Genomic DNA, 20,060 nt, shown 5'->3' on the forward strand with positions numbered 1-20,060 from the left:
GGTTAGACTCACCGATGAAAACAGTTACAGCTCCAGATGAAATATGGCCCACATGCAGTTTGATTAGGAGCTGACACATCCAGAATGGCACCGGGAAGCAGTGCTTTGCAGTGTTCATACTCCTCATAATAGGGCTGGATTGAAAAACTCACCATGATATAAGCATTCCAAATGAGTCGATATTGATAATTGTCGATATCAATAATTATTGATTAGTTTTTTGCTTTAAATATCTGAAATACCGCCAAAGTAGTGGCACAACCTTTTCCTGTTTTATCCAGTTTTCACCTCACGCCGTTGTTGTCAGGCGAAACATGAAACTGCTGCTGCGCAAGTTACTCAACAGGTTGCTGCTAGGGAACCGAAGAGTGAGTTAGTTGATGCCACCAACCTTGCTCAGCTCACTGTGAGAGGTCGAACAGATAAAGCCTTTCCTTTGCCTATGTCTCTCAGAATGCTGTGCGGTTCTGGATCGGAGTTCTGTGAATATTTTTTTAACCAAGGGCCAAATTAATGCTTTGTGCATACTGGTAATATTTGTGTAAGTGAAATATGTGCCTCTTGGCTGCTTCTCTTATTACTGCTTCCCTGGCCATCCCTGACAGATTAGGTGGATCCATGCTTTGGTAAATCTGCAGCTGGTAACTGGTTGCAGTGAATTTTACTGAGGGATATGAAAGTAAAGTGAGGTAAATGCAAATCCTTGCCATATTATTAGGATTCAATTGTAAAACCTGTGAATTTACTTTCCACTTTACAGTGACACATTGCTTTATGTTTGGTCTGTCACGTTAAATCCCAATAAAATAAATTCAAGGTTACGGTTCTAAAGTGACCAAATGGCTGTACTTAAAGCTGCAGCGTTAATGCTCTCCTGTGTGAAACCTGGACTCTGTATGCAGGAAGGATAGGAGAGCAGCCAAACCATCTCTGAAGCAGTTACAGTTTGCCTCTGTTATCTTTGGCAGTGACTTCAGATAAGATTTGAAAACAAGAATAATGAGCATAATAATGCATCCTAGTGGAATGGAAGGACCTGGAGATCAGGCTGAAAACCATTGGTTTTGTTCAGATTTGATTTGGAGAAGCTGAAAGGCTTCATGCTGTTCCCATCCAGTTTGATTTCCTCCAGCATGATGGCTTGTCACCACCTATTCCCAGCCACTACACACAAATACGCACACACACACGCACGCAACACACGCACGCTCGCCCACAATATCCCTACCCATACCCCTAACCATCACATACCTCTAACTCTAACCCTCATCAAAAGTCAATTCACACCTTAGTCCTAAACCTAACCCCTAACCCAAAAACATTTCCCCTCATGGGGACCAAACAGCAGTATCCCCACATTGCAGACAGAAATAGGTCCCCAAAAGAATATAAAAACTTTAGGTTAAGTAATTAACCCCGGTTCTCTGAAACATGAGTGAGGTATCTCACTATGGGACACGACCCCAGCGCCTGTCCCCCAGAAGCTCTATTACATTACGCCAGTCTTGACTGGCCGGTAGAAGTGACGTCAGCTCCAGGAGGAGGAGCTTCCTCCTAGTATAAATGCCTGACGACACGCAAGCGATCTTCAGTCTTTTAAGCACACCTCTTCCTCGCTCCAGGCAAGGAGGGTGATCTGGTGAGATACCTCACTCATGTTTCAGAGAACCGGGGTTAATTACTTAACCTAAAGTTCTCTTTCAACATTCGTTTCGGTATCTCACTATGGGATGTGGCGACTCCCGTATTGCCAGATAAGCTTACTCGAAGACCAAAAGATGCATCCTGCAGTTATCCAAGTGTGGATCCCACGCCCAAAACTGTGTGAGCCAGAGTTGGTGCCGTGACATCCAATCTATAGAACCTGGTGAAGGTGTGAGGAGTTGCCCAGCTGGCAGCATCACATATGTCCTCCAAAGGTATACCCTGAAACAGTGCCCAGGATGAGGCCATGCCACGAGTGGAATGAGCTCGTAGACCTGCAGGGGGTGCAAGGCCTTTACTCTGATAGGCCATAGCAATAGCTCCGACTACCCAATGGGAAAGGCGTTGCTTCGTTAGAGGTTTCCCTTTATGTGGTGAAGCCCATGACACAAACAGCTGCTCAGATTTGCGAAAACCAGCCGTTTTCTTCACATAGATCTGAAGCGCTCGCACGGGGCAGAGCGTATGCAGTCTTTCATGCTCCTGAGAGGAGAACGGTGGAGGGCAAAAAGCCATCAACTCCAAAGGGCGGCATGGCAAGGCCGGGTTAAAAACCTTTGGTATATAAGCTGGATTGGTTTTCAGTAAAACCTTATGATTCTGCTCAGTAAACCGCATGCAGGAGGGGTTTACTGAAAAAGCTTGAATGTCGCTCACACGTTTGGTAGAAACCAATGCGACTAACAAGGCTGTCTTAAACGAGAGCACTTTAAGCTCAGCCTGCTCCAAAGGTTCGAAAGGTACATGTGACAAGGCATCAAGTACCATCGGTAAATCCCATGAAGGAGTGAGGCTTTTAGACACCAGCCGGAGCCGTCGTGCACCCTTCATGAACTGGCACACCAGAGGATGTTGCCCCACTGTCTTGTCTCCAAAGCCTACATGACAAGCTGAAATAGCTGCCAAGTATACTTTGACAGTTGAAAAAGCCAAACCTTTATCCAGCAGTTCTTGTAGAAATGTCAGAATAACTGACACAGGGCTCTGTATTGCGCTAAACATGGTTTTAGCGCACCAACCCTCAAATGCACGCCATTTTCCCTCATATGCGCTACGAGTCGAGACCGCTCTTGCGCTCTGAATCGTGTCAATGACGTTCTGGGGAAGCCCACTGGCTGCCAGATTCACCCTTTCACAAGCCAGGCCCATAGAGCTAGGCGTTCCGGATGAGGATGAAATAGTTCTCCACGTGCCTGTGTTAGGAGATCCCTGCGGAGAGGGAGCTGCCACGGCTCGCCCTGCAGTGACTGGAAAATTTCTGCTACCCAGTGCTTCCCTGGCCAACGGGGAGCTACCAGGATGAGTGAATGTTTCCTCTCTCGCACCCTGGCGAGGGTAGGAATAATCAGTTCCAGTGGTGGAAAAGCGTACAGGAGAACCGGGGGCCACTCGTGTGCTAGAGCATCCAGGCCCAACGGAGCACCTTCCTCGGTCAGGGAGAAAAAACTCGGACATTGAGTGTTTTCCTCTGATGCAAAGAGGTCTACCTCCGCCTGACCATACCGCTGCCATATTTGGGTTACAACCCCGCTGTGGAGTCTCCACTCCTTGTAGCGGGGATTGCCTCTCGACAGCAGATCTGCACCCCTGTTCATCACCCCTGGCACATGAGTGGCTCTCAGTGACAGAAGGCGTGAGCTGGTCCAGACTATCAGTCTGTGTGCTAGCATGTGTAAATGATGTGAGCGCAGGCCTCCCTGCCTGTTGATGTATGCAACCACCGTTGTATTGTCTGTTCTGACCAAAACATGGTGCCCTCTGATAGAGGGCAGAAAATGTCTCAGAGCTAGTAGAACAGCTTGGAGCTCCAGACAGTTTATGTGAGCTGTCCGTGTTTGTGAGCTCCAGACACCGTTTACCATCATGCCCTCGTGTGTGGCTCCCCAACCAATTAACGAGGCATCCGTAGTAACAACCTTCCGTGTTAGGATGGTTCCCATGGCAACGCCGGTGTTCAGGAAAGCGGTGTGTTTCCACGGACTCAGAGCGCGTGCGCATGTCCCAGAAACGATCACCTTCCGGTGGGCATGGCGTATTAGGCTCAAATTGAGCGATGCTACCCACCGTTGAAACGGTCGCATGTGCAGACGGCCGAACGTGATGACCGACAGTGCTGACGCCATCAGACCAAGCAGCCTGTGACACAGTCTGAATTTCACGAGTGCGCCTCTGCGAAAAACTGCCAGACAAGCCTGGAAGGCTTTCAGTCGTTCTGCTGAGAGGCGTGCTCTGAACTCCTCTGAATTCAGGGACATCCCGATGAAGGTTATTGTTTGTACTGGGGTTAGGATACTCTTCTCCCAGTTTATTGTGAAACCCAGAGCCGCCAGATGTGATATCAGCATCGTGGCGTGTGCCATAAGTTCCACTGGAGACTGAGCTGCAATCAGCCAGTCGTCTATATACGTAGCCAGACGTATTCCCTTTTCCCTCAGAGGTGCGACTGCAGCCTCGGTGCATTTCACAAACACGCGTGGGCTCAGTGAGAGGCCAAAGGGAAGTACGAGATATTCGTACATCTTCCCCTGAAAGGCAAATCTGAGGTATTTTCTGTGAGGGGGGTATATAGGGATGTGAAAATATGCGTCTTTCAAGTCTACGGAGATGAACCAATCTCTTCGACGCACAAACCGTATCAGAGCTGCGTGTGTCAGCATCCTGAACGTATACCGTCTCAGATATGCGTTCAGAGCTCGCAGATCTAATATCGGCCGCAGACCCCCGCCTTTTTTCGGTACGAGAAAATATCTGGAGTAAAAGCCGTCCCTGCTGTGCTCCTGCGGAACCAGCCGAATGGCGTTTTTGTTCTGCAGAGATATTATTTCCCCCTGCAAAATGCGTGCGTGTTCTCCCCGGGCATATGACTGTACTATACCTTTGAAACGGGGAGGAGCTGTTCCAAACTGGAGCCTGTATCCTCTGGATACAGTCTTTATCACCCAATTTGATGCCCCGCACGCTCGCCACAGCTGGACTTTTCCCGCTAATGGGCTGGGAAGTGCTTCTGTGAAAGCATTGTTCCGTGCCGGTTGAGCAAGCTGTAGCTGCTGTCGGTCTGCTTTCTCTTTCAGAGACAAAGCTGCCGAGTACGCCAAAGGTGGGGCAAGAGCTCCCCCTGTTGGCCCCATGTGCAGCCGCACGGCCACGTTCTGTCCTAATGTCATTTTTATTATTTTTCTTTGTTTTGGCTGCGCCCTCGGTTCCTGACCTGGATGCGCGCCTGGGAACAATTTTATTGAGTTTGTGGTGAAGGGAGATATTTGTGTTTTCAAACACTGGTGTGTGTTTGTGCACTGGTGTGTGCTTTCTGGCCACAGCTCTGGCTCCACTGAGCTCTGGCCATGTGTAAGCTTTCTCCTCTTCGTTCGGCTCTGAACTGCGAGCTCCAACGCTGGCTCTGCAGGCCGTTTGAATTGCCCTGAACGTGGCTTCACAAACTCGAACTGGGACAGAACGTTTTCCGGTGGCGGGGGAACAGGTGTCTGGCAGTGCCTGCTCTCCCACCCCGGGGCGAGCTGCCTAGGTAGCCCGCCTCTTTTTCTTCGCGCTAGCGGTGGTCGGAGGTTTGGTTCCCGAAGTCACCGGTGGCGTGAAGGGCTTTCTTCCCCAGGCACCCTTGAGCTCGATCTGCTTTCCCTGGCTTTGGTCCGCCGACTGCTGCTGAGGGTGGCGTTTAGGGATGCGGTAGCCCGGTCGGGTTGTCGCCTGAGCGAACGTTTGACGAGGTGCCGCAGAGAGAGGAGGCTGCGCTCTTCTGGGCAGACAGAGTTGCAGCGCTTCACCTTCTTTCTTTTTCTCCTCGCAGCGTTTTTGCATTGCTGCAACGGTGGGGCCGAATAAGCCCTTCGGGTCCACCGGCGTGTCGAGGAGTTGATTTTTCTCTCTTTGAGAGAGGCTGGACAGATTCAACCATCTGGCTCTTTCCTGAGTGACCATCAGAGCCATTGCTCGCCCTGAGGCCTGGACAGCGTTTCTGTGGAGACGGAGGCAGAGGTCTGTCACCACGCATAACTCGTCCCACAGATCTGCGGTTGCTGCACCCGCCATCTGCTCCTGCAGTTCTGCTTGATAAGCGAGGAGGAGAGAGGAGGCGTTCAGGGCTTTAACCGATGCTGCCACTGCCTTGTAGCTTTTTTCGTTTAAAGCTGACTGAAACGAATCGGCCTTGAACGGGAGGGTTGGTCCTGCCGCTGTCATGGTCGATTTCTGTGAGGGGTGCAGGTGAAATGCTAGCTGAGGTTCAACAGGAGGCAGGCGGAAAAAACCGCTGTCCTCCACGCCGGTCCAGTCCAGCGCCGACCCTCCCAGAACGGGGTTTTTGGCGGTGAGCGGATTACTCCAGGACCGGGTTGCTTCCTCGAGGCACTCCGGGAAAACCGGCAGCAGCTGTCTGGTGGAAGATTTGGCTTTTGGAAGCCGTTTCCCCTCATACCGAGATGTGGTGGTCTCGGCCGGGGTTTCCGGCCATTCAATGCCCAGCTTTGCAGCTGCTCTTCTGCAGACGTCGTGGAGGTCCGATGCAGTCGGGTTTGGAGGGCCGCTGCAGCGGGTTTCACCAGTTTCCGTGGGCTTTGCAGCCAAAGGGATAGAGAACGTCTCGCCGTCCTGCTCGTAGTCGTCAGACCCGAGACTGACGGATTCCACCTCGGAGTCAGATTCTGCACCCGCAAAATCACTGAAAACCGGGAGGTCGGCTCCATCTTCCTCCAGATCAAGAAGTGGTGCGACAGCATCAAGCTGGTCACCCCAACTGGCTTGAGCTAAAGGGAGCTCTCCCTCATCGGTCGAGGCAAGAACCGGTGGAGGGGGATTGGATACCCCCAGCACAGGGTCCGCCTCCGACAAACTAGCTTGGCGTGCTAGCCTGCGTCGACGAGTTTTAATAGAGAGCCGTGCACAATGTTCACACCCCGCTGGTGACGCTAACCCGTCCTGGGCATGTTGCGGCCCCAGACACGAAGCGCAGACAGAATGGGTATCTGCCCCAGCAATGAGGTTGCCACACGTGCAGGTTTTAGTCGGTAGTTTGGTCCTGTCCATTGCGGGTACGGGTCCAAGCTACGTGACTATCAGCTTCGTTTAAAATCAAAGCCAAAGGTCGCAGCTAGTTTGGAGACTAGCTGCAGCTGCTGCTGTTTGGTGACAGACCAGCGGTAGAAAAACTCAGAACAACCAAGCACAGCTACCGAGAAGCGTTCGGCGACCGAGTTGTTAGCTCGCTCTGCGAACAGTTAAGCTAGCCCAATAGTTACCGTGCTAGCCGTCTGAGAGTTGCTTCTGGGAGCGAGAAGAGGTGTTAGACTGAAGATCGCTTGCGTGTCGTCAGGCATTTATACTAGGAGGAAGCTCCTCCTCCTGGAGCTGACGTCACTTCTACCGGCCAGTCAAGACTGGCGTAATGTAATAGAGCTTCTGGGGGACAGGCGCTGGGGTCGTGTCCCATAGTGAGATACCGAAACGAATGTTGAAAGAGAACCTGGTTCACACACACACGCGCACCCCCCTGCACACTTAGTGGGCAATGCCACCGAAACACACATTTTGTTTCCAGACTTAGAATACAGTATTTGCTGCGTGCCCATTTAAACACAATTGCCATCTGTTCCTTGGCAGTTTCCTGGTCCCACCCGAGTTCAGTCCAGCCTGCTGCCAAACCGTCACTGCACTGTGGCCCTTACACATGGAATCACTTACACAGAAACACCCCGACTGGAAGCCAACAGCGGTGGTGTACCACTAACCAGTTAGAATGAGTGTTATTTCACTTTCTTCCTCTTTTCCAGCCTGGTCTGCTGTCTGATCAGCCAGCGCCGTCTGTTTCCTCTCCGTTTTCAATCTGTCCTCCCCTTTAATCTTGTCATTTCCCTCCAACCAAAGTGAACTTTACTTATTTTTAACAGGACTATTTAACAATGTCTCCAGTTTATCATCATCCTTGTTCTGTTTTTACTTTGCTTTTCTGTGCTTTTTAGCCTAACTAGTGACATAGTGATTACACTGAAAGGAATTTATACACGACTGTTTAGGATTTTCCAGTGAACTTGCTAAGTCAAACATTTATTTGAACTTTGTTGCCCTGACAGATGCAGGATTAATAAAAAAATAAAATAAAACTTTACAAATGTTGTTGTTTTACAGCTTGTAGTTGAAAAAAATAAATAATGAATTGGAACTCATAGACAAAAGAAATCACACCAAAATTAAACATTACTAGTAGATTCCTAGCTTTAAGTTTGTCCTAAATTTAAATCAGACTTTAGCGCTAAGCCTATCCCACAAGTCTTTGGTCCCCATAAAGACACAAAATGTAATTAAAATACCAGATGATTTCCAAAAATGGGTAAAATAAATAATAAATTAACCTTAACCATAAATGTGAGGTTTGAGGGTTGTCACTTTCCTCATTCGCCTCACAAAGCAAACACTTAATTTAGAGTGTGCATTTGTACTTCTTTTTAAACATATAGACCAAAGTAACTTTTTGGGTTCAATCCAAAATGTGTATGTGCACATAATACATGTATTATCAAGCTAAAACTATGCGTCACCTGGAACACTGATGGTGAAACATGGTAGAGGCAGCATCATGGACAGGGAAGCGAGTCTGATTTATTGGAAGGTGGATGGAACTAAATGGTGGAGTATCCTGGTTAAAAAAATAAATATAGATTGCCTATTTGTACAATCCTTAACCTGCAACTGGCTCTGGCCGCTAAACGTCATTATTTCTCATACTGTGTTTTATTAAACTGACAAATCTTTCAGTTCAGATTCTTCATCAAAACGTTCTCCATGTGTGTTCTCCCACAGATGTGAATGAGTGTGAGCTGCTGAGCAGTGTGTGTGGAGAGGCCGAGTGTGTGAACGTGGATGGCTCCTTCCTCTGTGTGTGTCCCAACGGCCTGGACTACAACGTCATGATTGCCAAGTGTGAGCCCACTCAAACAGGTAACCCACACTGACACCCACAGCTGACGACGAGTCCACAGCACAGCGCCTTCATTCCAAAGACGAGTCGAATTTCATTAGCTTGGAATTTCAAGCAGCATCTCATTAAGGACACTTGATCTATGAAAATAAGTCCTGATCCAGTGACTAAAGACAAATAATGGATTTTTTTACTTTTTATTATAGATTCTTTCAGTTTTGCTGTCAGCTTACACTGCCATTTGAAAGTTGGCTAAGAATGCATTTTCTGGATTTCTCCATCTTGTTCATTTTGTTCTATACTATGTCCTATACTTCACAACAGACTCTGTACTGACATATAGTTCATAAATGTAATCCCCTTCTAGCTTTAAGGTTCTACTCATCCAGACAGGTTTATAAAAATCTGCATATCGCACAACGCAATTATGATGTGGTTCCTGAACCACCTTCAGTGTGACTCCATAAGATTAAAATCTGGTCTCCTGTTCCATCATGTGGATAAAAGTAATCATTTAATTCATAATGAATTAAATGAAATGATCTAAAGTTAACTGTGAGGTCGTCACTCTGAGAGCTACAGGAAATTATCCTAAAATATCATATATGTGAGTGTACGTGTCAAAAAAGGTTTTCCAGAAGTCCAGTTAAAGTCCAGCCTGGTTGGAATTGAGCCTCTCACAATAAGCAATGAATCAATTAGTGATTAATTAAAATTAGCTCAATAATTTCCATTATCGGTATTATAATCCACTTTAGTCATGGTTTTGGTTTTAAGTTATTTTTTTCCATTTTATTTATTGTTTTTGGTTGTGATGTTTTATTTTGGTTATTTAAAATATCTTCCAGTTCTGGAGTTCATTATTTTTTTTTACAAAATTAAAGTTTATCAATATGGTGTGACTTAAAAATGGTCTCCAAACAACAACATTATCATTTATCGCAATAACCTTTGGGACAATTTATTGTCCAGCGAAATTTGTCATCCTGACAGGCCGAGTTAGAAGGCTGGAAAAATCCCTCAACAAGCTTGTTTAGGATTTAAAAACCTGTTTGGAGATCAGTTGCAATTTCAGTTCATGTTTTTCTGTCGGTTTCCTTTCAGCGCCTTCAGTGGAAAGAAAGGATTGCTACTATCATCTCAGTGCCGAGAACCTCTGTGAGAATGTGCTGAGCAGCCACATCACGCTGCAGGAGTGCTGCTGCACTCTTGGCGCCGGCTGGGGGGACAACTGTGAGGTGTACCCTTGTCCTGTTAATGGCACAGGTGAGCTGGTGGATCAGAATTTCTCCAAACCTGCGCCTCCATACAGTGTGTTGTTAAGGTTGATTGGCTTTAAAATCAAACAAAGATAAACTCCCAATTAGAAAACGGTTGGTGAACTTGGTTAGAAGTCAGTGTGAGTCCTTGGTTTCCTATAATATCCATCCACAAGTCCCCATTTTGTCTCCATGGAAACCCATCCATGGAGATCTATGACAAAAGGTTTGACTGTTTTCCTCCAAAAGACTGTATGTGCAGAGAGTCCGGTCCCTGCAGGAAGCAGCAGCAGTATGTAACTGTGTTTATGGAAACAAGCTCAAAAGAACAGCTCAACCTTGGATCCTCCATGTCTGCTCTCTTCTAGACCAGTTCACCCAGATGTGTCCTTCTGGAAGAGGTTTTGTTCCCAACGAAGACCTGCTGTATGGAGTAACGTTCTCAAACAGTTACAAAGGTAAGACAAGTGGAAATAGTTTACCCTGATCCAATGTAAAGGCATGATATACAGTATTTTAAGATGTTATCTGGTAACGATGATTTTTATCAACAGCTCTTCTTCATTTTGTACGCACCAAGCACCATCTTATCGTTTCTGTAGCGGTTTTTTGTTTTTCTCCCCTGAAAACTGAATAAGTTCCACTAGCTTGAAATCCTCTGCGAGTGTAATGATCTGATTGGGCCTTGGTCAAGTGTGAGTGATGGGTTTCAGTTTTGGGTTTTGTGATGCTTTTTTTTTTTTTGCATGTGCAGTCAGTGAGGAGGCAGTGCCCGCTTGTGTTGAACAGACCGCTGACACGGAGAAGGCTAGATCACCAAGCACACAAAGCTGTTTGGTCGTGTCAACTACGCTGAACCCCAGTGGGGTGGAGCTCAAGTTTGCCCGTGACACAGCTTGTCATAAATGCTAGGGCTAGTTAGCATGGCCATGACAGCAGACAAAGAGTTTTCCTTTAACAGCAAGTTGTTTCTCCACCATTAACACATTGAGCAGCGAGTAGACAGGATTGATTGACAGCACTACAACACTCCTCCTGACTCTGATTGGCTGTTTTTGACCGGGAGTGGTGCATTTCTTTAGATGGCAATAGTAGCTCAAGGAAGAGGTGGAGGAGATCCAATTGTTTTCACAGGTTGTCTGTCTCATGACACAATGACAGTTTTAATAAATATGGAAAAAACATATTTTTGTAAAGGTTACATACTGCAGCTTTAAGCAACAAGCAGATGGGAATTTTGTCAAAGTTCCATCTTTGCAAACTGGAAAAGGGTGGATGTTTGCTTCATGGAAGGGAACAGCGCAGCCAGGTGGGGGCAGGGTTCATTGATGGTTCTTCCCCAGTATGCATTAAACAACCACTCCCCAGCACCCCCGCAAACCTTGTTGAGGTTTGAAAGTGTGTTTTGCTGAGAAGTCTAGATGCACAAAGATGAGTTTTTCAGAGGTGATCAAACAGACCATGTTCTGTACTGTTTGCAGACGCAGATGAATGCAAACTGTTTGATAAGGAGGTGTGTAAAGGCGGCTACTGTGGGAACACAGAGGGAAGCTATGAGTGTTACTGCACCAGCGGACACTACTACGACCCAGTCCAGCTGGAGTGCACAGGTCAGTAAGACAGAGATGTGTGCTAGAGAGTCAAACGGCTCTGATTTGTCGTCTAACTAATGAATCTGGTCTGTCTGTCTCGTGGTTCTGTAGATGTCAATGAGTGTTTGGATGAGTCCGTTTGTGACGGAGGAGAGTGTCTGAACACAGACGGCTCCTTCAACTGCTTCTGTAGACCCCCCATGGTGCTGAGCCCCAAAAGTCACCGCTGTGTTGTGCTTCCCCAGCTGGCTGGTGAGAGTTCAGTTTTTTCATTAAAGTCTCTGTATTTCAAAACTGTTTTAGTACAAAAGAAATGTGGACAAAAAAAAAGAAGCACATTTTGCCATCTTTTACAAAACACATCAGTTCAAAAAAACCAATCAGAGCCTTAGGATTGATTTCTGATCCCAGATTTTATAAAGCTCTGATCTGCGTATGCAGGTTGTAGACGCTTCTCATGTCTGCATGCAGCAGGCTGGACAGTGATGCAGCTTTTAGCATCGTCACCACACAGACTGAAGGTCCTGGGTTCAAATCCTCACCTTGGTCCATGTTAGGATTATTGATCTCTATAAACTGTCCTTATGAGTGTGTGTGTGTATGCGTGCATTTGCATGTAGGGGTGTGTGTGTGTGTGTGCTTGCACGCCCCTCCAGCCCTGCATAGATAAGTGCCTATAGACAGTAGATGGCTGGACCTATAAGTAACAAAAAATACTTGTTCTACATAAATGAACTTGAAATCAAACTTTCTCAACAATGAAATATTGACAGTACAATAAATCAGTAGTTGTGTGATCTCTGCATCAAAAACAAACCTACAAATACAGGAGATGGATTTATAAGTAAAAATTTCAGTTACATTATGAACAGCTTATGTAATTTTTACATTATCGCTGTAACCGAAAAGCATTAGCTTTTCTCTTTTTTTACACAACTGAAAATGTACTAACTCAATGCCCCATAATACCCATTGTCTACATCTGCTTATCCTTACAAGGTCGCAAGGAAGGGCTGGTGCCCTTGTGCAAAGGTCGTTGGGTAAGAGGCAGGGTGCAGCCTGTAGAGGTCGCTAGGTCATCACAGGCGAATGCAGTCCAAATCTAATATTTTCTGTTTGCTTTTTAGCCCAAATGTGACGCAAATCCAACTTTTTCACAGCAGTCATAATGACCCACTTCTGATCGGTGCCACTTCCATACGTGGAACTAAATCGTATCCGTATCCGAATGTTTACGAAGCGTCCGCGATCTGAACGGTCACGTCACCTTCAATACGACTCGTACTCCACCAATGTGAGACATGCATCGTAATTCTGCACCAGGAGAAACCGGACGCAGTTAATTCACACATAAACAAAAATATGATTATGAAAATTATAATAATGCCACCACTTTTGGTCCGACTTTGCATCCAATCAGACTTCTTTACAGAAGCTGCAGTCAGTGCATCACAAAAGGCTGAGCTTTCTTTTTTTTTTAGCTTCCTTTGTCTTATGATCTTAGCTCAACACCAGACGATACTCTCTATCTGCTATGGAGCAAAGATGCTCCATAGCAGAATGATGTATGAAGATAGAAAAAGTAAAATCCGTGGATGAAAAGTGAAACCTCTTCCCCAGCAGATCAAAGGAAACTGAATGATTCTAGTCACTAGCAACATGGACAGATGGTACTAATAATTGACAGTTTTGGTATTATTTGCATATGATGTTCCAGTTGATAACATAATTTTACAGTTAAGTGCAAACAGCGCCCATAGGCTATGGTTCCTTTTAGATAGTAAAACTGTCTGTATTTGTAGAGCAACAAGAGATGGAGCAGTTGGACTATCAGATCTGCTGGCAGACAGTCACAGAAACCGAGACGTGCACGCGGCCCCTGAGGCCCAACAGGCAGATGACCTTCACCGAGTGCTGCTGTCGCTTCGGAGAGGCCTGGGGGATGGACTGCGCCTTGTGTCCCCCCCGACACTCAAGTACGCGACTCAGACACACACTGCAACACACCGTCACAGCTCTGTGACGTACCAAGAGCATCTCCTCCTTACAAAGTATTTTGACACTTAAGGTGTTTTTCTTTTTTTTATTCTGAAAAGTGGGAAAAATAATGCTGAAGTTTACTTGCCTGTCATTTTTTGCTGTTAATATAAAGTTTTAATTCATTAAGATAAAGGTTTTAATATATTTGAAAGTCCTAATTCTGCTGAGCAATCTTGATAGCTGTCATTAGTTGACGATGGTAGAGACGGAGGTAGAAGTTCGTCATGCAGTCGGTGGGTTGCCGGTTTGATTTTCGGTTTCAGACATTGTGACCTTGGGCAAGACACTTCAGCCCCGTCTTACCTGCTGGTGGCAGTAAGAGGGCTGAACAGGTGGCGCCAGCGCATGGCAGCCTCGCCTCTGTCAGGCTGCCTGTCAGAGCAGCAGAGGCTACTATCCAGTTGATAAAGTGCTATTCAAGTACAAACCATCTTAGTCATACAGGAGGTTGGAACCTCACTTATTTTTTTAGAGATTACTAATTCTTTAGTTTCTCTTCTCCACAAACTGTTTTCTTCTCTCCTCAGACGACTATGCATCCATGTGCAACATTCATCTGGCTGGGAGGCGACAGCCTTACGGCCACGACGCCCTGGTTGCCGGTCCGGTTTATGAATATGAAGAGAGCCCAGAGTACTACACATCACCCGATGAGCAGCATGTCCGCAAGTTTTACGAAAACGAAGAGCGTAAGTATTTACCCTTTTCTTCAAGCCACAACTTCAGACGTACATCTGTTTGATCAGATGACTGAGAACCTTTATTAGCGGGTTTGACTTCGGGAAGCAGCAACTACTGACAGACAGGATGGCAAGTTTGAACAAAATGGAAAAAAACAACAACAAAACAGGGAACCGAAACTATACATGGCTAATAATGGTATCTGATTTAAAACCAGTTCTATGTGATATGAAATATCTACTTGATATTTCATCTTCACTAGTTCGATACCTGGAAATTAGAGGCATAGTTCCAGAAATGTCAGGTTGAGTTTCACATGTGTAATACTCTAAAGTACTTCAAATGAACATAACATTTTCAGAAAAGCTGCGGTTTGTATCAGGTAATGTATGTCTCCATGTTGATTAATGTAGAAAATCCATCAAGAAGAGGCTTATGTGTAATTATCTGAAAAACTGAAAAATGTAGCTTTCTTGCTCAAGTTTGGCTTATACTTTAAAAATCAGTTCTTGTACTTTTTCATGTGGAAGTCTTATTTTCCACCAATGTAGATTTAATTTACTAGTATCTCAGATTAGTAACACTTCATTTTTCTAAAGGATATGATGAGGTAGAAAGGTGCCTGCCTTTAATCGATTTTAGTGATAACAAGTTGATGTTATGGAAGAGGAGTGCAACATTTTTTCTGTCTTTATAATATGATATAAAAAGAGGTTTTGCACACTGCAGGATTGATTTAGTTACCACAGGAATGCTTTAAGCGCCTTTTTCTCCAGACCAGAGGAGATGAAAAAAACCAAGAAGCTCCAGGAAGATGTGAGGATGTTCATGTCTGGCTGTTAGTTCCCCTCAGCTGCATCCCACCACGCAGAGCCGCTGTACTGGCTGAGCTGTTGTTGAGATGAGCAGATTAGACTAATTCACCTGCGCAGTGCTTTTAACATTGCAGCTCACAGACTTCAGCCCAGTCTGGTTTGGAAGCACTTTGCTGCCATCTTGTGTCACAGCAAGATGAAAGCGGCGCTTCCGTCTTTTGGAAACCTTACTCATAATGTGTGTAAGCATACCATAGACTGGATTTATTTATTCATTAGTTACTCCCTTGACTCTTAAATGTTGTGATTAAGTTATATATGAACAGCGCATCCTACAAAGCGTTTGTTTTTTGTTCCTGCATGCATTCCTGTGGAATGTAGTTGCTGTTAAATATGAAGAAGGAGGAAGAGGAGGAGCTCCGCAGCTCCTTTAATGAAAACTGGAAACACTTTATCACCATATAGAAATACATATTTCTCTACTGCTACAGTTCAATAACTCCAGATGTTACATAACAGGGTCTTTATCATTTAGTTATATATTCAGCCACTGTCCAGCTACATTCCCATTATAAATGTGCACAAAACCTTCTCATTAATAATAATAATAATGCTGAAAAAAAACAACACAATTTCATAAGTGCAGCGTTTTCATTAAATAAGAAATACAATTAAAATCACAAGTGAATGCGTTTGTTAAATAAATCCGCCATTCATCTAAGAAAAAGATAAGCATGAATTGTCTGAGCCCACCGTTAGAACGACGGTTCAGTCCAAACATCCAGGCTCCTTCACAGTCTCTGAAGTGAGGAGCTAGCTGTGACTCTCCAGCACGAACAAAAAGACCTCCAGTAATACGTAAAGCAAAAGACATGCAACACATTCTACTTATTTTCCACTGATAAATAGAAAGAAACACATTAACAATAAAAATCAGACCACTGTTCATCCATTTCCTTACTTTGGCTGAATCAATCAAACATTAGAGTGTGTGATCTTTTATTTTGGTTGTTTTGTTTTCTTGGGGGGGGGACCTTTTTTGTGGCCAGGCAGTTTACTCTCTGACATTAGGTCTGAGATGTTACGATTCTGTTGTAATATTCACCTGTTAAGTTTCCATCTTTACTTCCGCTGCTGTTTTCCAACGCCGATCAGATGATGTGAGGCAGGTGAGTTTTATTTACCACTGCGATCTGCACTCACCTGGTTTAACCGGTCAGGCGTTGTGTGTGTGTGTGTGTGTGTGCTGCATGCCTGTGCTGCAGATCGCCACAGCGCCTTCGAGGGCTTGCGAGCCGAGGAGTGCGGGATCCTGAACGGCTGCGAGAACGGCCGCTGCGTCCGGGTTCAGGAGGGCTACACCTGCGACTGCTTTGCGGGATTCACCCTGGACCTGTCCCGCATGGCCTGCGTCGGTAGGCGGCCGCTAAAAAAAAAAAAAAACCCGGCCGTACTTGTTCTCTGTTTCACGCCGGCACCTCTCTCTGCGTGCAGATGTGAACGAGTGCTCGGAGCTGAACAGCCGGATGTCGCTGTGCAGGAACGGAAAGTGCATCAACACGGTGGGCTCCTACCGCTGCGAGTGCCTGCCGGGCTACAGGGTCTCCGACAAACCCAACTACTGCGTGAAGACGGACAAGCAGCAAACATCCACACACACTCAGCGGGAGGAGGCAGAGACCAGCAGGGCCACAAAAACCACACGCACAAGCTCATAATGCTACACTTGTGAGGACATCCACTGACTACAGTCGGGCCAATGAGAAATTGTCTGCAGCAATCGAGTCGTGAACATCCCGCAGCGCAGCTGACCGTCGGCGGAGCAGGAGGAGCACCGGGAGCAACGGTCTTCCTTTCCTTTAGCATAACCGAACCACGTTTCGTTTTACTTATCAGATCTCAAATATTTCTGTATCATTTTTATAATGGACTGTTAGATCGTGTTGTCAACAGCATCATATACACCAGCTGCCTTTTTTTTTGTCTTTATACAATTAAATTATTATGCCTGAGAGGTAAATTATTGGTCAGCTGGATAAAAGAAATTACTTTCTAGTTCCACTCTAATGGCGCATATGGCCGACCGATGGTTCTGATTTACTTGTTTTGTTTTAGTCCAACCAGTCGATGGGATTAATGTGAGCAGCGAACTGTTTCCAGTTACCTGCTTTGAAGAATCCTTAGGAAACCTCTATATAAATACGTGTTTTGCTGCCAAAGTTACATAAATGCCTGGACGATTATCAGAGACCCGGTCGGGTTGATTGTAAGCCCATGTGTGGGTTTCCTGGAAGTAAAGAGTTGCGGTGCTTTTTAGATCTGAGAAGAGTGAATGACATCAGCAAGTCCATGACACAATACACACACACACACACACCAAATCGAATCCACTATATTCAACACTGTATAAAGAAAACACATTAGGCAAAGATGAATTATAAAGTTACTTGATGAAGCTTATTTCTGGGAGTGAGACATGTAAAAGAAAGTATGTTTGTTTATATCTTTTTTTTTCTTGAATTTGTCTCTAAGTGGTGCTTTATGAGGCAGCAGAGGTGGATCTGCTCTTTTAGCTTCCCGACAAACCCAACATATGGATTTATGCTGGGGGATTCTGTCGTATTTCACAGCACTTCAAAAACATCGTTGAATATTTCATGCCTCAAGGATTCCGGCTGTCCGTTCCACTCCTTCCTCCGACCTCTGACCTCTGGGGACTAGCTGTCGTCATCGCACCACAGCACCATCAGGCCGTTTAGCCTGGAAGTCTTTCTCTGAGTTGACGAAAGTCACTCGGCTTTGGAAAGAAGCGTTCCTCTGGCTTTTCTTTTCGATGTGCAACAGCTGTCAGATGCAATCAGACGCCTGCAAAACACAGAACTAAACTCTGCTTCATGTTTTCTACACGAGCTGCTGCTTCCTCCTCCTACGTCTTCAAGAGACTCTAACCGTCTTTTCCTGACTCTGTTTCACTCAAATGTCTTGCCAGGTTGCGATGCTGTTGTGGGACAGTAATGGGAGAAGAGAACCCAGTGTACATTTCCACTAAAGAGTGGTGAGAATAGCTTGTGTATTTGTAATTTGTATATGAACAAATGGCTTTTTCTGTGAATTCATAACATAATGTACATTAAACCCATTGGTAATAAACCACAAATTGTTTTATTTAATGGTACTGTTTGGTCCTTTATTTCCCATCTTTAAACATTTACTGAATGTGATTATAGGCTGAGTTATACTGAGTAACTCTGCCCATCATACCCCCCCCCAGCTGTAAAATAAAAAAGTTTACAAGTTTGAAATGTTTATTGTTTTAACTAGGACTTCTCATATAAACACAAATTTGCCTATTTTGACTTTTCTTTTCATTTTGCTCAAATTATTTAAACAGTGCGATACTATAATCTTGTCCATCTTTGAAGTGTTCTAGGTGTTGTACTTTTGGAGGTAGAGCAGTTGTAGCGGGATCCAAATGCATAAACAGGACCTTATGTCTTTCATGTCAAAAATCAGATAAAGGTTCCACAAATCACAAAAATATACGAAGAAAAAATATTCCCCATTCCCCGTGGGGCGGCTCATAGTATTGCATCTTTGAAGTAACCCTGGATCCAAACTAAATATTCAGTTTGTGGTCCGATAATCAGTGGCTGCAGTCGCTCTGAGGAATAACCCTTGACCCTGACTTATTTAAAATTCTGCAGAAAGAATGATTGAATTATAGATTCCCCAAAAGAAACATCCCTTTGACGAAACTCCTCTAAAAAGCAGCTAAAAACATTACAGTTCAATTTCATGTATCTTTATATCAACCAAGAAAAGGACTTACTGACTCCCATCATCTTGGCCTCTGTGGTTTTGTCTCTGCCACATCTGTTACAAGTCGTTCTTCCAGTGAAGTTCATGTTACCACGGTTTTTATCAGGACAAATCCAGTCCCTGTCCCTGACACGAAAACTCTTCCCGTGTCTTTTGGCTCAACAGTTGCTCTGGTCAAGATAGACTTCAGCACAAAAACACAATTTCTGTAGTAAAAGATTTGACAACAAAATCACTCCAACCATTAAAACAGGACAGATAATGTGGCAAGACTGAGAGATGTGAATACTTCCAAGTTTTTAAGAAGCGATTTAAACATGTCTGAAGTAACAAGCTCCTGTAGATTTGAAGTGTTTTGTTGCTTATGACGTGCAGAAGGAGCAGAATACTAAAACCCCAAATTTTATTTAGCTTATCATAGACATCAGGAACAGTCAGGAAGAGGTCTTTAGAACCAAGAGGGCAGCTCACAGCATGTCTCTGGACCTGTAGGTATGATGGAGGCAGACCAAGACATGCCAATGACCCACGACCAGATAAAGATGTCCATCCCTATAGTGTACAATAAGTAGGACGGCCACTTTTACCTCACTGCTCCATGCTAGTGTCCAGATGATGTGAGCATTGAGGAGAGCAATTAACACACTGAGACTTCTATCATTGAAAAGTGCTGTATACATAAAAATTACTGCTACCTACTTACATGTTAACCTTACAAATACTAAAAGAAAAACATTATTTTTTACACATTATATTAACAGTCCGTTACTGTGTAAATCACATTCATCTCTCAGCCTCAGTTTCTCTGAGAGCTGTGTGTGTGTATGTGTGTGTGTTGGTTTGTTTGTAATATCTTGTGGGGACCATTTTCCTGACACATACTACATTGTGGGGACCCACTGCTCCTTGTGGGGACTGAAGCCTGGTCCCCACAAGAGGAAAAGCTGTTTTTGGGTCAGGGGTCAGATTTAGGACTAAGGTGTGAATTGAATTTTGGTTAGGATTGGTGTATGTGTGTGTGTGTGTGTGTGTGCGTGTGTGTGTGTGTGTGACAGCCCCAGTGTCTGTTGACCATGGTGAACTAGCAGGAGCCTTTCAAACAAAGCTTGGATCTACTGTGTGTTTTAATTTTGCAGGAATAAAGTGCTGAATGTGTTTCTGTGCTGAGAACCAGATTTAGTCAGACTGTGTGTTTCAGTAACACAATCACTGAGAGATGTTG

At 45.0% G+C, this 20,060-nt stretch overlaps 1 protein-coding gene across 3 annotated transcripts in view; it reads left to right on the plus strand.

Annotated features, from left to right (window-relative positions):
• The window catches only part of ltbp1 (latent transforming growth factor beta binding protein 1), an 80,401-nt gene extending 62,212 nt beyond the window's left edge, over window positions 1–18,189 (plus strand). For all 3 annotated transcript variants that reach the window (XM_023326989.1, XM_023326991.1, XM_023326990.1), the window contains 9 exons: window positions 8,515–8,652; window positions 9,737–9,898; window positions 10,260–10,349; window positions 11,373–11,501; window positions 11,595–11,735; window positions 13,286–13,459; window positions 14,051–14,212; window positions 16,285–16,434; window positions 16,514–18,189. In XM_023326989.1, the coding sequence (XP_023182757.1) occupies window positions 8,515–8,652; window positions 9,737–9,898; window positions 10,260–10,349; window positions 11,373–11,501; window positions 11,595–11,735; window positions 13,286–13,459; window positions 14,051–14,212; window positions 16,285–16,434; window positions 16,514–16,737 (1,370 nt within the window). In that variant the 3' untranslated portion in view covers window positions 16,738–18,189. The remainder of the gene's footprint in view (window positions 1–8,514; window positions 8,653–9,736; window positions 9,899–10,259; window positions 10,350–11,372; window positions 11,502–11,594; window positions 11,736–13,285; window positions 13,460–14,050; window positions 14,213–16,284; window positions 16,435–16,513) is intronic.
• The last annotated feature ends 1,871 nt before the right edge of the window (window positions 18,190–20,060 follow it).

Source organism: Xiphophorus maculatus, chromosome 22, assembly GCF_002775205.1.
Source record: "Xiphophorus maculatus strain JP 163 A chromosome 22, X_maculatus-5.0-male, whole genome shotgun sequence".
Lineage (NCBI taxonomy): Eukaryota > Metazoa > Chordata > Actinopteri > Cyprinodontiformes > Poeciliidae > Xiphophorus > Xiphophorus maculatus.